An 18,197-nucleotide genomic window follows, 5' to 3' on the forward strand; every position below is an offset into this window, starting at 1 on the left:
TGTCTGCAGCTGTGCCTGGCACCCTTATTTCGATGTGTGCTACTTTGGCGTGTAGACGTACCCTCGCAGCACCTATTTCGATGTGGTGCCGCGCAACGTCGAAGTTGAACATCGACGTTGCCAGCCCTGGAGGACGTGTAGACGTTATTCATCGAAATAGCCTATTTCGATGTTGCTACATCGAAATAAGCTATTTCGATGTTGGCTTCACGTGTAGACGTAGCCAATGGCAGCTGTGTAGTCAGGGAATAGAGTTTATTTCGCAATAAGCCATAAAGCATCCAATGACCCTATTTCAAAATAGGCTCAGTGTGGGCACTGTATTTCAAAATAGCTAAGTGCTGTTTTGCAATGCATTTTGTGTGTAGCTGTTTTATTTCGAAATAAGCTGTTCCAGAATAACTCTTCCAGAATAGCTTATTTCAGAATAACGCTGCTGTGTAGCTATACCCTTTGTGACTTACCTTTTTCCTCTGCAAAATGGAGGTGACGCGGTCCAGCTTCTGAGGGGTGGGTTAGAAAAATACATGAATGTTTGACAAGTGCTACCGAATGGTAAAGTGGTATCACAAAGGCAGGCCCACTGCTGGGACAGTCAAAGTGGACAACTGCCCCTGGGCCTGGAGATTCAAAAGGGCCTTGATCTCCCACAGCCCTCACAGCTATTGCATTAGCCATGGTGACTGGAGCCCCAGGCCTTTTAAATCACTGCTGGAGTGCTGCATACCATGCTCCAGGCAGCTCTGAGGGGTGGTGGGTAAAGACATGGTGCAGCGTGCACTGGGGAGAGCTGAGGGTTGGCTGCCTAGTCACGTCCCTTCTGCCTGAGGCCACAGCCCTTCTGGGAGCCTGGCACCCCCCATCTTGCCCAGGGGAGTGGCCAGTCTGTCAGCCCCCCACCCCGTCATAAGGGATAGCCTGCTGTTTCCACGTAGCCTCTCCCCTGGATTACCAAGATGGACTGGCTCCTGAATTGTCATGCCACAGTCGGATACTCTGCAGTTCCCCAAGAGGAAACAGGGTACAGAGCAGGAAAACATCCACTCCTCCGCGCTCAAAGACTGGGGTGGCAGGGTCAGTCAGGTGGTGGGGTTCGCTCTCTCCTTCGAGGCCATAAAGGGTGAGAGTCACCTGAAAGACATACCGCAGGAGTGTGTTGATAATCTACTCTGGCTCTGTTTGTTTGTTTTCACTCCTGGCTTGGACCCAACCCTGATCTCCCGACTGAGCCCCTGCCAAGCTGCCTCTTAAAGGGACTTAGTGAAAATTGAATCAGGAACTGAGGGTCTGGCTCACAGTTGGCGGGATGTGATGACAGTGATGCCAAATCCCAGGGATAGAGTGTAATGGAAGACGCCACAGCTGCTGAATAGCATAAGAGCAAGTTCTGGTACAGGGCGGTGCATATAGAGAGAGCTTCACTCATTCGGCCTGTTTTCCAGCAGAGTGCTTGAAGCTGCAGATGTAATCATGCTCAGTGAATCCTTTGAACTTTCCTATTCCTCCTCACACTGTGAGTGGCAGAGCCAGGCACACCCTACCACTCCTGTTAACTCTGTTGCCCAGATCCAGATGTCCCCTTCCCAGGCCTTGGGAGGGGAAGAGAAGACAGTTACTTGCTCCTTCCCTCAGAGGAACCAAAGCTCTCTTAGGTGGCCTGTCACCTTCCTGACAGGTTAGGCTTACATACAACATCCATTTCCTACGTGCTGATGGTCTATTAAACATTCAGGAGACACCCACACACCTCTAATTCCATCAGTACCTTGGAAGTTGTGGCCGCCCCTCGACGGTGCCCTGTAAAAACTGTCACAAGATAACGATATTGAGCAAAGGGGTCATTATCTTCCAACACTGTGATCTTCACCTGGAAAGAGAGAGAACAGCACTGTGAGAACCCTGTGACTGGCAAAATAGTAACAGTGCCAGGACCAGGGATTTCTCCAGGCTTGTGGATGGGAAATGTGGCATGGTGCCATCTCAGAGACACTGCATACAGGGTAGCTGACAGACTGCACAGACCCTTGGCAGAATGGGAGGGGCCTGGCTTGGTGCTCCCAGCAGAAGTGGGGCCTTGAGTGGCAGGGGCGGGATCAAGGGCAGCCAGCCCTCCACACTGCCCAGAGAATGGTGAACCTCTCTCCAGCCTTTGGAGCCACATGAAGTACTCGGCATTACTCTCCAGTAGTAAGTTAAAAGGCCTGCGGCTCCATCGGTTGTCACTGTTGCAGTAGTAGTGGTAGTGGAAGCCAGGAGTCCCAGGTCCCTTTGAATTGACAAGTCCCCTTTAGTCTACACCCTGGTAGGCCTGACTGCAAATATCTAGCAGGAAGCATAGAGGGAAGCAGAAGTAAGTAGGGTTGGTAGAAAATTTTCCATCAAAATTGTTTTTGATGCAAAACAAGTCTATTTTCCATGGAAATTTTTGATCTTTTACCATTGTAAAAGCTGAATGTTTGAAAGTTGAATTATACTGGACACCCCCCCAAAAATCCGGTATTCAAATTTCTGCAGAAAACCAAACTTTTCTATGAAATAAGTAGACAGAAGGGCCATGGCTACACTAGCACCCTGCTTTCGAAAGGGGGGTAATTTCTGGTAAGTTCTGCCATGGGATGGCTGCCTCATTCCCTGGTGCCCCATGCCTAGGAAAGGCAGCTCCCTCACCGAGGGAGCCCCTCCACGGGGTGGCTGCCTTGTTCCTTGACACCATGTGCCTTAGGGAGGCAGCTCCTGCTGAGGTGCAGCTGCCCTGTTCCCTGTCCCCGCCACCTGCCAGGAGGATACATAGCTTCTATTATTGGCACACCCCACTAGACAGTTGTGGAGCTCCCATCCCACGGTTGTGGAGCTCCCGTCCCCGGTGCCTGACTGTGAGGCAGCAGCCTCCATCGCTGAGGAGCCCTGACATGGAACAGCAGCCCCCCATTATCCCAGGAGGCCAGTGTCATGTATTTGCCACAAGGCAATATAGTCACCCTATATATTCTGGATGTAAAAGTTTAATGAAAGCAAATAGTTAAAACCTTCCACTCCCTCCTTCCTCATATATTTCTGGGAACACACGGAAGATGGAAGAGAAAGACATTACAGAATTGGGACATCCAGTGGTAGCTCTTTAATCATGTTTGGGTCACCCATTCCCTTTGTGGAGAGTTAGTGGCATCAGCTCCAAAGGGGCTGACCACTCACTCTGTCCTAAGTGGTAGGCTGATTGTGATCACAGCAGAGCAGGCCAGAGGAGAAATACTTCTTATCACACTACCTGTTAGCAGAATGCTTACTTTGGCATCATCTTGAATGTCTTTCCTTCTAGCCCAAATAACCACCAGCACATACACAAGAAAGATACAGGCCACCGTTGTCACTACCACCGGGTTCTGCACAAATGTGCCAAAAAGCTCCACTGTTTTGCTGACATCAATGGTATTTGGTGTGACAAAGAAGGAGCTCCCAAAGAAGGTCAGGTGGTTGCAGAGACACTGGGTGCTGCTGAGGGTTGTTTTTGGACCCACCTGAAAGCCAAAGAACAGTCAGGTTCACAACATTCTCAACCTTTGGCTTCCAAGTACAGCTCACTTACCTAGCAAGCTAAGGAAACAGAAAAAGGCAGCTGAGCTAGGAGAGGAGAATTGCTATATGTAAGCAAATTCTACAACTGCCAGTTTAGATCAGTGATCCAAGACCTACACCAAAGTGGGTATTCTAGCACTTCACAAATCCATTCAGAATGCTTCAGCCACTTCTCACTTGCACGTACAGGTTGAACCTCTTGCCCAGCACCCTCAGGACCTGATCGGTGATGAGAGAATTTGCTGGATGATAGGAGGTCAATATTTTCAAGCACATTACCAACAATTCCACTGCTTACTGGGCTCTTAGAAGACACTTGGGGTAACTTAGAGCTAAATAAGAGCATAGAATGTTGAGAGCTGGGACTGGTGGGACTGTGGGAAACTTGGCCACACCCATGATAAGTGGTTGTCCAACTAAGTAAAATCATGCCAGATTAGGAAATCTGCACAGTGAGAGAGTTCCAGATTAGAGAGATTCAACCTGTATGTCCAATGGAAAATGTGTCTAAATTCCCTTTTATTTTGGACTGATCTGAGTGTTATGACCTACTCTCCTCCCAGAACTCTTATTTCAAGAGTTCAGTGGTGTATGTTCATTTATTTTATCCAGTGTTACTGTTACTTAGACTAGCTTTGAAATGTCTTGGGGGGAAGAGCTGTGACAACATTCTTTGCTTTTCTGTACTCACATGGCACCCGTAGGTATTCCAGTTTCCCTGACGATCATCCCAGAACACACATTGGGACACAAAGGAAGTTACAGCTATGGTTATATCACTTTTGGCTGCAGAATCCATTTCCAAGTCTTGTTCCATCATGAAATAGTAAGTCCCTTCTCCGAAAAGGAGTTCTTCTGGGCTAAGAACCCACGTGTTTGGCTTATCTTGAACAGAAACATTTTAATTGAGATCCATGTAAGAAAGCATTTGTTTCAGCAATATGCAGGTATGTATACTGCACACATGCCAATTAATAAAATAAATGGAATTACAGAACACTTATCAGAACAAATATCAGCATGGGTTTTTAGCACTTAATTATTCAAAGTTCCTATTCTTTGCTTTTGTTTGTGCATTGTGTTTACTAGAGATGGCCTGAACCAGGACACAGATTGGAACTCTTTCTAACTTTGAGGAGGTTCATTGCCATTTACAGGTCCAAACTGCTGAATCTGAGCTCCTCACTACAATTTATTTTATTGGCATCTGTAAGAAATTTGGATGACAGCACTGAATGTGAGAATTAAGGCCCAGATTAACAAAGATGTTTAGCATCCTAATTTCCAAAGAGCTTAAATACCTCTGTGGATCTGGGCCTAAGAACTCATGCTGCATGCTCAGCTTCTATTGGAAAGGGTGAGCTAAGGGTGCTCAGTAGTTTGCAGTGGCCAGAGTCAAATATCACTGGCTAATGATCTTACCTCTAGAGTTTTTCTTAAGGAGTAGATGAGCTTTCATATCATAGTTAGTCTCGTTCGGGCGATAGCCGTATCCCAAGTACAGTATTAGTGGAATATCCTGTTCTGTTTCCAGGTGGATCACTAGAGATGTATTTTTTGAGGTGACATTAACTTGGAGGGCACTAAAGTTGCTTAGATTCAACAGGCTCCTGTCTTCCTGAGGTGCTGAAAGTCTTGGCAGCATTATCTATATTTGAACAGAGAGATTAATTCCTAAAAATATGTGGCAGTTCCTGGATCCTATTACACAGTGACATGTCACACAGTAACATGGTGTGGCTCCATCACACCCACTGATGGTGGGGGGGCACAGGGGGCAGTTGGTCTGAGACCTAACAATTCGAAAGGGTGGGCTCCCAACCACTGCCACCACTACTGTAGGAAGGGCAAGAGCTTGGACCCTTTAAATCACCCCTGATGCACCACACAGAGTGCTCTTGGTGGCTCTCAGGGCTGTGGGTTCAGAGGGAGAATTACATACTGTGGTCAGTGCTGCATTGAGGGCTGCCCTGACCCTTCCACCTGAGGTCCCACCTCTTCTGGGAGCATGGAGCTCCCCCCACCCCACACACAACTTGCCCAAGGGTCTGGTGAAGCTGTCGCCTCTCCTGGGCTCCGTGTCTGATAATTTATTTTTTTCAAAGCATAGTATAGGAAAAGCATTCCCTAGCAAATCCTTCCACGTGGACATCTCTTGTAAATAAGACTTCCCTATTGCATGCCTGCTCAAATGCAGTTTGATTGATCCTTAGAACAGGCACCCGAAAAGTCTATTTCAGCTCTGCACTGGCTCATCTCAAAGTTCTTTATGGTTTAGTGCACACACAGATTAGGAAGGAAGGTGGGCAAGTTTAAAGCATGTTTTGCAAGTGTTTCATGTGTGAATGTAATCCACACACGTCCCGTGTCCAGTGTAGTGTCCCATCTAGTGGCACTGAGACCACTTACAGAGAGAATAAGGAGTCTGCCTACAACCTTGGCCACTAGACAACTGGCTTTTAGCTCATGTGATACAGGCTCATGTATTCAGCTCCAGATGCCCCGGTTTTGGTTCCATCCACAGACAACCAGGTGGTAAGGTGAGTTTTTAGGAAACGAACGGCATGCTATTCATCTAAATGATTCTAGACTGAGCCTGCCAGATGAGGAACAACATAAATACCTGGTAAATCTAAGAAGTTGAGATCATGGTCATCCTGAAACACAAATTGATACGTAGGTGCACTGTTGAGTGATTTAGGTATTGATTTAATGATTTTACACATGGACTAGGGAGCCTAGGAAATACTAATATAGACAAGCAATACTGGGGTGATAGAATCAGAGAAATGTAGGGCTGGAAGAGGCCCAAAAGGTCATCAAGTCCATTGGCCTGTAGTGAGGCAGGATAATGATTGTTTTATTATTTAGACATCACACTGTTTCAGGCTGACCTCACCCATGAGGAGTCATGTTTCTACCTATTCATTCATGTGATAACAGAGAAGAAATGGCTGAATCACATGTACAAGTAAGATGCCATATAGGACCCTACACATACATTTCATGAGAGGGATGCTTATTGTGTTTACCCTGCAAATCACATACAGTCCTTCCTTTCACATGCATCATCTTTTTTCTTTGTTCTTTCTTTTTCTTTCTTTTTTCAGTAAACATAACATCACCAGTTCTCTACCAAGCTTGCTACTTGGGAAGATGATGATAATAATACAACTAACATTTATAGAGCACTTGTCACCCAAGGATCCAATTAGACTTTAATTCACACTGAAAGAGAAGGTTGGATTTACCTCAATGTTTTCGGTCAGATCATTGACTGGTATGACCAATCCATCCAGGGAGGTAAGACTTAGGCCTCCCACGGTTCCACTGATGTCAAAACTGGTGTCACTTGAGGAGAAGGGATTCACTGCAAAGCTCACCATCTACAGTGACACAGGGAGTACGATCAGCATTTGAGGTGTACAAGATACTTTATTAGAGTCACAGTTTTTGGATTTCCATGTGGATCAGAGATGAAATCAGAACCAAACAGAAGATCAAAATCCAAGTTTGAAGCTGGCCCCATCTCACTAATGGACCGATTCCAGACCTTAAATTGTGGGAAAGTGTGGATTGTGATCTGCAAGTAAAGAGCCCAGCTCAGACCCATCTCTAATGTATCTCTAGCCAGCAGCAATCTTTATTGATAATTTTTCATTCATATGTAAACCTCTCAGGTGTCATTCAGATCAGTGGCTCTCAACCTTTCCAGACTACTTTACCCCTTTCCGGAGTCTGATTTGTCTTGCTTACCCCCAAGTTTCACCTTACTTAAAAACTACTTGCTCAGAATGTACTCAGACATGAAAATATACAATTGCCACAGCACATTGTTACTAATTGCTGACTTTCTCACTTTAGAGTAAAATGATAGAACAAATCAATTGTAATAGGAAGATTGTCCTTAGAGTTCAGTGTGTAATATATAGAGTGGTATAAACAAGTCATTGTCTACATATGAAATTTTAGTTAATATTGACTTTGCTAATGCATTTTATGTAGCCTGCTCTAAAACTAGCTAAATATCTAGATGAGCTGATGTACCCCTGGAAGACCTCTGTGTACCCCTGCTTGAGAACCACTGATTCAGATATTGGTGCAAAGGTGACTAGTTTTACCAGCCACATGACCCCCACTCCAGCCTTGGGAAGGGGCCAACAGCCCCACTTCTGCCCCAGGCCCCACCTCTCCCCATCCCTACTCTGCCCTCTCCCTACCCTTGCTCCACCCCTGCTCCACCACTTCCCCAACTCAGGTGGCCCAGGAGACTAGCAGGGCCAGGGGGCTGGGGCCAGCACCGGCAGCAGGGATCCAGCCTCTCCCTGTCCTCACCAGCAGTGGCATGGGAACCAGAACACATTAGCCCTAGGTCGCTTTGCTTCCCTGGTCATGTTGCTCCCTCGACAACATGGATGGGAGAGCAGAGCAAGCTGGGGCTGCCGTGCTCCACTTACCCCACCACTGCTGGTGAGTGTAAGCAGTCCAGACCCCTTCTGTGATTGCCAGTCCCCCAGAGCCCTCAGCCTGTTGCTGGCCAGCCCCTTCCACCTGCAGTGTTTGGTGCACGTGACCTCTTGTGCCCCTTCCCCCACGTGTGCATCGCACTTGTCTGGGTGTAGCCCAATTCAATCACACCACTGTTAATCCAGAGTTATTCCTTCAAAATCAGATTGCTGTGCCTCTCCTGAAACTACTGCAGTTGACAACGTATATCAATCTATGCCAGTTACTACGTACTGCCTAGGGTGCATTTCAGAGCACGTCCGTCATAAGTACAACTGCAGGCAAAAAGGGAAGAGCATCCAAAGCCCAGTGAAGACAATGAGGGTGTTTCCACTGATATGGCTAGGTTTGGGGTCATGCCTCCACAGAGCTGGAATAGGGAGGGGAAACTGGAAGCTGACACTTAGCCTACAACAGTGCACAGGGTTTTGCCAGGCTGACTGGCTTGAATCAGCCTGGTCGACTCCTTAGAAAGAAGAATGTAGAAATACCATAACAAGACAAAAGGTAGAGCATGTCCTAGGTTGGAAAATGGCAAACACCCAGCTGGCAGGAAGCCTGGGGTGCTACTGTGCTGAGCAGCTGTACCTGACTCATATAGTGCATGAAGGGAACAGTGTTCCAGGCTTGCTGGTTAAACAAGGGTGTAGACACTGTGATCAGTTGACTCCTTCTAACAGTGAATGTCAGGCCTGCAGACAGAATTGCCAAGTCCCTGGCAAGGTGTAAGGGAGGATGGCTCTGGGGCCTCCAAAGGGGTGGAGCCTTGGACAGAAGAGGTGAGGCTGGGGCTAGGCTCCCCAAGCTAGCCCTTCAGTGATGCCTGACCCCCACCACCTGAGGCTCCAGCAGTGATTTAATGGGCCTAGGGCTCTGGCTACTGCAGCTGTCATGGTAGCAGCAGCCAGCCGCTCTGGGCCTTTTTAAAGCACCAGATTACAGGGCAGCTACCCCTCTGCCCCCATCCCTGTCGGCAGCCCTAATGAATGTGACTAATGAATGGGATTAGAGTTATCAATCAAGTCCGCTTCTGTGGACAGCCAAGAGAAAATCAGGCAGGGTTGTGGTGGGAGGTGTTTTCCAGAAAGCTCCCAGTTCACTTCAACTATCTGCACCAAATCCCAGGCAAGAAGAAAAAGGAAAAGGCTCCTCTGGGTGGATACTTTCCAAGTGAATGTGCTGACATAATTGGAGGGCCAAGGAACAGAACACCACATGTGCCAGTGTGATCAGTCTGAAAAGAGAAAAGGCTCAAGACCCATTAGGGCAAGAGAAGGTGTGCACCAAATACATCAAGACAGATTAACAGTCACTTACCCTTATATCCACTATCTCATCACTGTCTTCCAAGACACTGAGAGAGGAGGCAGCGGGGAGTGTAAAGCTGGCTGAGCTGGATTCGGAGATGTTAATGGATGTCCCATCCATGCTGTCTGTTTGTAACCTGTCCAGAATTGGGGTCAGATGCAAGGAGAGAAAATAGGAACAGATAGAGACAAAAACAGAGAAGTATTAATATCATTGTGCAAAGTTGCTAAGCATAGTTGATGTTACAGCCAGAGGGAAGGCTTCTTGGCAGAGTGAGTGTAAGTGGGCTGGAGAACCATTTCTACATTTCGCAGAGGGGGTAGCTGTGTTAGTCTGTAGCTTCACAAAAAACAAGCAGTCCTTTAGCACCTTTAAGACAAACAATTTCATTAGGTAATGAGCTTTCATAGGTACGACCCACTTCTTCAGACTTGGAGCAGATATAAATCCAGGGTTTATTTGGTGGTGGTGGGTGTGGGGGAGATAGAAAAGGAAGAAAGAGGGGGGATGACCTCTCGTTAATAGGAACAATGGGAAGAAGTGGTAAATGCTTCATGACCTGTCTCAGCTTACTGTACTGCTCCATGCTGATAAAAGGGCCCAATTTTTAACAATGTGCACATGCAATTGTGCTTTTAATTTGGGCTTGTAGTTATACTCATGTTGTGAATTGGGAGATGCAAGTGCATCTACATGTCCATTGACATGAACATATACCTGATTTCTATGCACAAATTAGACAAGCAATTGAACGTCATGTTTGATCTGCATGGTTGAAAATCGTGCTCTCAGTAAACAAATTTGGGGATGATTAATGACTTAAGAACTCACATTTTCATCTGCCCAAACCTGTGACAATTTTTTTTATTTACAATGGCATCAGCAAACACTGAAAAAAGACAGAATAATTAACCTGACACAACAGGTGCTTTCCACTTACCTCCAAATTTAAGTGGGCAATGTCTGACATATATAATCCCAAAGAATTATTCTTAGGCCAAAGATCATATATGAAGGTTTTCAGGCTAGTCTTACTGAAATTAGTTGGAGTTAAAACTGTTCTTACAATGGATAGATAACCACTTACAACCTTACAGCACCTATGGATTTGTTAGCACCTTTATAATATTTGGCTGGGTGATGCCATTTAATGAGAAAATGATTTATACTTTGTTGGAGAAAGACTGGAGCAAAGGCCACAATAATGTGCTGATTATTACCTGTTTATGTACATTGTGACAGAGGGAGCGATCAATACCATTGGCTCATCATCTGGCAGCTTCCCAATCAGTAGTGTGCTTTGCAGGTTTTCAACTGTGTCCAGCAGCTGGTGTGAGACCAAACTCTGCAAAAGAACAAGGGAGCTTCCTGATAAGCACTTGTTATTTGAAAAGAGCAGGGAACACATAGAATCATAGAATACTAAGACTGGAAGGGACCTCAAGAGACCATCGAGTCCAAACCCCTGCCCCAATGGCAGGACCAAGTACTGTGTAAACCATCCCTGATAGACATCTATCTAACCTGTTCTTAAATATCTCCAGCGATGGAGATTCCACAACCTCCCTTGGCAATTTAATCCACTGTTTGACCACCCTGATAGTTAGGAACTTTTTCCTAATGTCCAACCTAAACCTCCCTTGCTGCAGTTTAAGCCCATTGACTCTTGTTCTATCCTCAGAGGCCAAGAAGAACAAGTTTTCTCCCTCTTCCTTATGACACCCTTTTAGATACCTGAAAACCGCTATCATGTCTCCCCTCAATCTTCTCTTTTCCAAACTGAACAAGCCCAATTCTTTCAGCCTTTTTTCATAGGTCACATTCTCTAGATCTTTAATCATTCTTGTCGCTCTTTTCTGGACCCTCTCTAATTTCTCCACATCTTTCTTGAACTGCGGTGCCCAGAACTGGGCACAATACTCCAGCTGAGGCCTAACCAGCACAGAGTAGAGCGGAAGAATGACTTCTCGTGTCTTGTTCACAACACACTTGTTAATGCATCCTAGAATCATGCTTGCTTTTTTTGCAACAGCATCACACTGTTGACTCATATTTAGCTTGTGGTCCACTATAACCCCTAGATCCCTTTCTGCTGTAGTCATTCCTAGACAGTCTCTCCCCATTCTGTATGTGTGAAACTGATTGTTCCGTCCTACGTGGAGCACTTTGCATTTGTCCTTATTAAACTTCATCCTGTTTACCTCAGACCATTTTTTTGCATTAATTTCCATTTACAGTATGTTGGAATTTATAACCATGATTCCCTAATTCTAATGTTTGGTGTTTCTTTTTAAGGCAGCAAACTGGGTGATAGTCTTGAAAACCTCGGATAAAGTTGTTATAAGCAGTAAAATGACCCTAAGAAATGACTAACAAGCCTTAGGCTATGTATACATTACAGTGATTTGTCAACAGATGTTTTTGTCAGAAGATATCTTCCAATAAAACTTCTGTTGACAGAGATCAGCCAGATTGCCCAGCAACTTTCTTGACAAAAGGGCCAACCAGAAGCACAACAGACAGGGCTGCCCAGTGTCCTGGAATTCCTGTCTGTCGACAGAGGGACTCCCCCATCCGGAATGTCCAGACTGGCTTTCTGTTGACAGATCTCTGACAATAGAGGTTTTGTGCCTCATGGGGAGTGGGACAAAACTGTTGATGTAAGTGCTGCATTCTGTCGATTTACTATCAACAGAACACCGTGGGAATATGGATGTGCCCCAGGTTTTGTTGAACCACACGCAAACAACCTGTCCAGACTCTGGTGATAAAGCATCCTCTGTTCCATTTTGTGCAGAAGCTTTGAGCACATTGCTCACAGCATTGAACAGGTAGCCAGCTGCATCCTTTCGCTTCTGATAATCCTCACTGTCCTCTGTGCTTACAGTGAGTAAGAATTCACTGACATCTTTGAGGGTGTTACTGGCTTCCACCTAAATAGGAGATAAGAGGAATGATTCAGTAGGGGTGTACTAAAAATAACAGATGTTAAAATGAGCCACAGGATTCTCACTGTATAGTACCTATAACATGAATAGTCCAATGGGACTATTTGCAGAGAAAGGTATTTTTATTGTTTTTATGTATTTATATTGTGGTCATGCCTTAGATAAGGTCATAGGCCAGTACTCCACTGTGCTAGGTGCTGTACAAACACAGAACAAAACCTGCCTCATGCACTTTACACCCTAAGTAACTGCTCAGTGTGAGAAAGAATATCACAACTCAGCCTTTCAGACCCAAACCTGAAAGGTGTTGAACTTCCATTGTGCTCAATGGCAGTGGAGGATGTTCAGAACCCTTCAGGAGCAGGACCTGATACTATGAGCTGGTAGTACAATCTGGACAGCTCTAACAGTTGGGTATGTTGTATATGCACCTACCTTTGTAGGCAAGGACACAATCTTACCCCCATGGTAATAAGACTCCCACTGACGTCAACAGTTGTAGGACTGAGCCCCTGGCTAGTCACGTGTCCTCAGAGCTGAAGGTAGTGGCAGCAAGAAATACAGATGGATTATTAGTGTTTCTCAACCAGGGGTTCATCTGCCCTGAGGGGTATACCAAGGTCTTTTAAGTGGCACATCAACTCATCTAGGTATTTGCCTAGTTTTACTACAGGCTACATAAAAAACACTAATAACCATCTAAAAGTTCATTCAGACAATGACTTGTTTCTGCTGTTTCCTATGCCTTACACTGAAATGTAAGTACCATATTTCTGTTTCAATGCATTTATTTGGTAATAAGATGGTGGCAAGTCAGCAAGTTTTCAGCAGTAGTCTTCTGTGATATTTTTGCCTGTTTTTGTAAGTACAGTAGGGTCTCTAGATTCGCAAACTTAATGTTTGCAAATTCAATTATTCATGAGCAGCCAAATGGCCACTTCCCCCAGGGCTCTGGGTAGGTGCGCCAGCAGCCGCCACTTTCCCCGGGGCCCCGAGCAGGAGCACTGGCAGCTGGGCTCCAGGCAGGAGCCATATTTGCGAAATTCAACATGTGCAAGGGTTCTCAACGTGGAACCCTTGGAAAGGTTGATTGAGGTGTAACTTGGTGGCATGCAAAACATATCGGACTCCTACAAAGGGTACAGTAATCTGGAAAGGTTGAATGGCACTTGCTTCCAGATCTCAGATTACCGTAGGACCATGTTTCTTAACCAGTGGTACATGTACCCTTAGGTGTACGCCAGAGACATCTGGGGGTACTCACAATTTTTAAAGAAGTGCCTAACCAAAAAAAAGATTGTTAAACACTGGATTATTCCATGTTGTATTCAACTTTATAATTGTATCTGTGACGATTGTACCTGGCCCTCTGAAGCCTGAAGCTGGAGACCCTGGAGTTCTACTGCATTCCACTCCAGACAGGAGCAGAAAAGGAGGGGACTTTAGGCCTGCCTAGACAAGCTGACTAGAAGTACCCATTCAGGGCCCTCAGTCTCAGATAAGAGGAGCTCCTGGCTTGGACAGGAGAAGTAAGGAAGGGTGCCCCTTCCCAGTCCCAGGAGCACACGTGAGAGCCACAAGATGGGTTCTGGTGGAACTTGGACTCACCATATAGATGGCAAAAGAAGAGGCCTGCTCTGCTCCACCATGCCACATCATGCCGTCCCAGCCTAATGTGTCCTGTTTCTCTGCAAGGGGTGGGGAGGAGGCTGCCACTCATGCCACTCACATGGTGAGTGCAGGGGAGGGACTGAGGGAAGGTGACCCTTGCTGCTGCTGCAGCTGCTGGGCCCTACTCCAGGTAATCCTCCCTGCTCCCATCCATAGGACAGCTGGGGCAGCCACCACAGGGCCCCCATAAGTGCGAGGCCTGGGGAGGTCACCTATGGACAGGACGTCCCTAAGCACGAGTTGCCCCTGCTTACATGTAGCAAGGAGGAGGAAGAGTAGATGAGATCTTCAGCCCTGAGGTCAAGGTGAAGAGAAAGCGGCTTCATGGGAAAAGGCCTGGGGAATAGCAGCAGCAGCAAACTAAAGCAAGCGTACAGGGCTGCTGTGTGTAGGATCCCTGGGCTGGCACCACAGCAGTGGGCAGGGGTGGGTCCCCCACAACTGGTCTTCTAGCAAAGTGGCCTAAGAGAGATCTAAGAAGGTGACAAGGCTGTGCTGGGAAGCTAAAATGACAGACAGGAGCTAACGGGCCCTGAGACAGGGCTGAAGACACCAGTGAGAGTGTGACTTGGCTGGAGGGCTAAAGTGAACAACCTACAAGGGTGCCACAACTGGGAAGAGAAAACATTGCAGCATCCCACCCAGCCAACAGGCGAAGAGGTGAGTGTCCCTGTCATGGTGCCCAAGAAAAGTTACGGTTTTGTTAAACGGATGCAGTTAACATATATCAATTTTTTTCTCCATGAAACCCATGAGTTTATTAACAAATATTACCTCTCTCCATGCCTTCTGTGTGCTGAAGATAGAAGGGTACTGTACATTCCCATTTATGCCTAAGTATAGACACTGATTATTTTACTATCATGAAATCAAGGTAATAATTACACTGCCCAGAGTGGCCAAGAGGCTGTGCAAATTGCCACACACAATTCAGCCATTGCCTGTCCCTCAAATCTGTTGCCCCAGTAGCTTCAATCTTGAGCTTCTGATCATTAATCAGAGCCACATTTTTGTCTTGACTGTAGTTACCAGCCGTTTGCTGAAATACTCCAGCCTCATTTGCTGGCAGCCTTTGAAACAGTAGCAGAAACCAGGACAACTGCTTTTTTATTGCTGGTGTGTGTTGGGAAAACACAGCCTGTAAATGAATTATTCTCTCCTTCACCATTGACTCATTTCCCTAGCAACATAAGAACTGCTGGAATAAACCCTGAAACAAACAGCACCATCTACTGACTCTTTAATGGCACTGTTAACAGTCAGGGACTTGGCATTTCTGGCAAAGTTGAACAGCTATGCTCAGACTCTATTCCTAAGACTGTGGAACTCCTTTGGTGAAAAGCAGCTCATAAGATTGACTTCCTGGGGAGCATGTACATTACAATAAGACAAAAGCCAGAAAGTTACCAGCATGAAGTTAAATAGATTTTGGAATAACTCAGCTTTGCGCTTATCATATTCCTTGTTGAACCTTTCTACTCCAGCACCCTCAGGACCTGACTAGTGCTGAACCAGAGAATTTGACAAACCACTGTTGGGTCAATGTTGCTGAGCAGCATTACCAATACTTCCACAGCCTACTGGGCTCTTAGAAGACATTTAGGGGTAAATTACAGCTAAATAACAGCACAGAGCACTGAGAGCCAGGACTGGTGGCTGTAAACAAACTTTATGGAACCGCGGAAAATTTGGCCACACTGATGATAAGTGAATAACGGCAAACTAAAATCATGCCAGATCATTGATGTCACCAGACCAGAGAGTGCCAGACTAGAGAGGTTCAACCTGTAACACCTTTCATCCTAGGATCTCAAAGTGCTTTGCATGCATGAATGAATGAATATTATACCTATTTTATAGCTAGATCATTGAGTTTAACCCAGCAATGGGCAATCTAGGCTAGTGAGTGGGCCACGTGAGTGGCCCTTCTTCATCTCAATGTGACACAAGATTGATGTAACCAAAATAATTTCCTGGAATAGGGTAGTTTTGCTAACTGCACTTGTGTACCTAGAATTTGCAGGGTGTGCCGATTGAATCAAAGCAATGCTTTGATTGGATGCAGAAGAAGCCTACAGCTTTTACAGTCAATGTTGTATGCGATCAGCACCCACCTCGCTTCACATGCCCTTGCTTTACCTTCATGTCGCTTTTCTAATATTAGTACAAGTGGATGGAAACCAGCTGAATCTGGCTACCCCGTGCATGAGCAACAGTAAACAAAATGTCTCGTGGGCCACACATAGATCTCTGATGGAATGCATGTGGCCCTCAGTATGCGCACCATGGGTTTAACCCAAATGGCCAGTTACAGTTGATGACGCAGTGTCAACACTAGAAATAGAACCCATCAGTCCCAATTTCCTGCCTCCCACTCTAGACTCTCTCTCTCTCATCCTCTTCTTCATTCCCCACCACTCCAATGCTGAAAGAATAAATAAAGAACAGGCTACTGCATGCTCTCCCAGGGCCAGGAGGTGTGGGTCAGTGGGAGGGGTTGTGGACCACTCCTCTGCTTACCTGTGCTGAGGAAGAGAGCTCGTCACTCCTGTAAGTGGTTTCTTTCAGTACCTCTGACATCTTAAGAGCAGTCTGTATTGATGTTACATTAACAGCAGACAGAGTCGTCAGCATCATCTTTCTCAGCTTGGGATGAAAGGAGATAATTAGAGATGGGTACAAAGATGTTAATTGAGACCATGTAAATACCGCTGGGTGTTGACAGTCTGGTTTGCTAGAGATCTAGTGGCAGAAATAAACTCCCCAGGATAGATAATTCAAGCCAGCATTAGCTCTGCTTGCAAATTGCCACTTTCCGTAGCTATAGGCTGTATTATCACAGGGATATTTTGTCACTCTGAGACACAGGGGATTTGCACACGTAACATCCATTCACAGTAATGAGAGTGACTTGTGTGAATTCCTGCCCACTGGGATGAATGTGCATAGGCCAAAGTGTATAAATAAATACCAACTCCACAGAAAGCGAGGTTGCATACAAATGATTCTGAATTGCACCCGAAGAACTCAAGGCAGTGGAAAAACATTTAATTGAGCTTCATACCACTGCAGTGAGTGGGTAACACACACAGGCAAACAAATCCAGTGTGGTTGTGTTCTGCCCAGGGCCATGCGCAAGGGGAGGCAAGCAGGGGCAGGCCACCTGTACCCTCTTTGCCCAATTGGTGGTGGCACAGAACTCCTCCGGGGCTCTGGGGCTGGGGCGGGACAGTGAGGTGTAGCCCTGGTCCTGGAGCACGGAACAAGCACCTCTCAAAAGCAGTGAAATTTATATTGCTGTGAACTCCCCACTGCCAAGACCACACAATCAATGAGTGTCCAAGCTGGGAATTGGATGCAGGAGTCCTGATCCCAGTTCCCTGCTCCAACCATCAGACATGCTCACTCTTTAGAGGTCCCCAGTAAATTCCACATGAGTGATGTTTTTAGTGTGCTGCATTACTCAGGGAAGTTCAGAAGAAGGCAGATGTTGGGATTCTACTACCTCTGCCCAGGAGGAGGTTTGGAGAATTGAATCTAAGGGACCTGAGACAGGGAATGGCAGAGATTTCACCCCGGTGAGCATCCCTCAGCGGCGGCTGGTGGTCCGGTGCCCAAGCTTTAATAGGGACAGTCAGTGCCAGAGTAAGCATACACCACAGGCAGCACTCAGGGAGATAGGGCTGGGCTAACCATGGGCGGTGGGGAGAATGCTTATATAGAAGGGGTGAAACGTCAATGACTCAGGAGGGCCTGTGGTGAGGAGTAACAGCTCCTTCTTGCTAGGTGAAACCTATGGCAAATAGTGGGTCAGATTCTGACAGATACCAAGGATCTACAACTCCTATTGACTTCTGTGATGGATGGGAAGGCTACTACCCTTTTCTAGGATCCCAGCCACTCAATGAACTGAATTACAAGTAAAGGGTTAAACCCAGAGATAGTGGGTCCCTGAAAATCTCCAGGAAGTGTGGGCAGGCAGCTAGGTTAGCCAATGGAAAGTGAGTTCAAAATCTGAATTGAAGCAGTGATCTGCTGCTGCTGCTGCTGCTGCTGCAGTCTTTTGTGTGAGAAAAGATGAGCTGGGGGAGATGGATTAAGCTGCCAGGAACCAGGTCTGAAACTTTTCCGTTATATTCATACCTAGAAACAAATCTTGGCTTAATCCATCTCTCCCAGTTCACCTTTGCT

General features: G+C 46.2%; 1 protein-coding gene across 1 annotated transcript in view; it reads right to left on the reverse strand.

The window, feature by feature from the left end:
* LOC142020892 (polycystin-1-like protein 2) overlaps positions 1 to 18,197 on the reverse strand; it is an 82,111-nt gene that overhangs the window by 24,100 nt on the left and 39,814 nt on the right. Inside the window, 10 exon segments of the mRNA XM_075009133.1 lie at positions 953 to 1,131; positions 1,766 to 1,867; positions 3,285 to 3,515; positions 4,265 to 4,458; positions 4,996 to 5,221; positions 6,825 to 6,959; positions 9,397 to 9,523; positions 10,608 to 10,732; positions 12,138 to 12,320; positions 16,527 to 16,652. Coding sequence (XP_074865234.1) covers positions 953 to 1,131; positions 1,766 to 1,867; positions 3,285 to 3,515; positions 4,265 to 4,458; positions 4,996 to 5,221; positions 6,825 to 6,959; positions 9,397 to 9,523; positions 10,608 to 10,732; positions 12,138 to 12,320; positions 16,527 to 16,652 — 1,628 coding nt within the window.

This window comes from Carettochelys insculpta, chromosome 14 (genome assembly GCF_033958435.1).
Source record: "Carettochelys insculpta isolate YL-2023 chromosome 14, ASM3395843v1, whole genome shotgun sequence".
NCBI classification, from domain to species: domain Eukaryota; kingdom Metazoa; phylum Chordata; order Testudines; family Carettochelyidae; genus Carettochelys; species Carettochelys insculpta.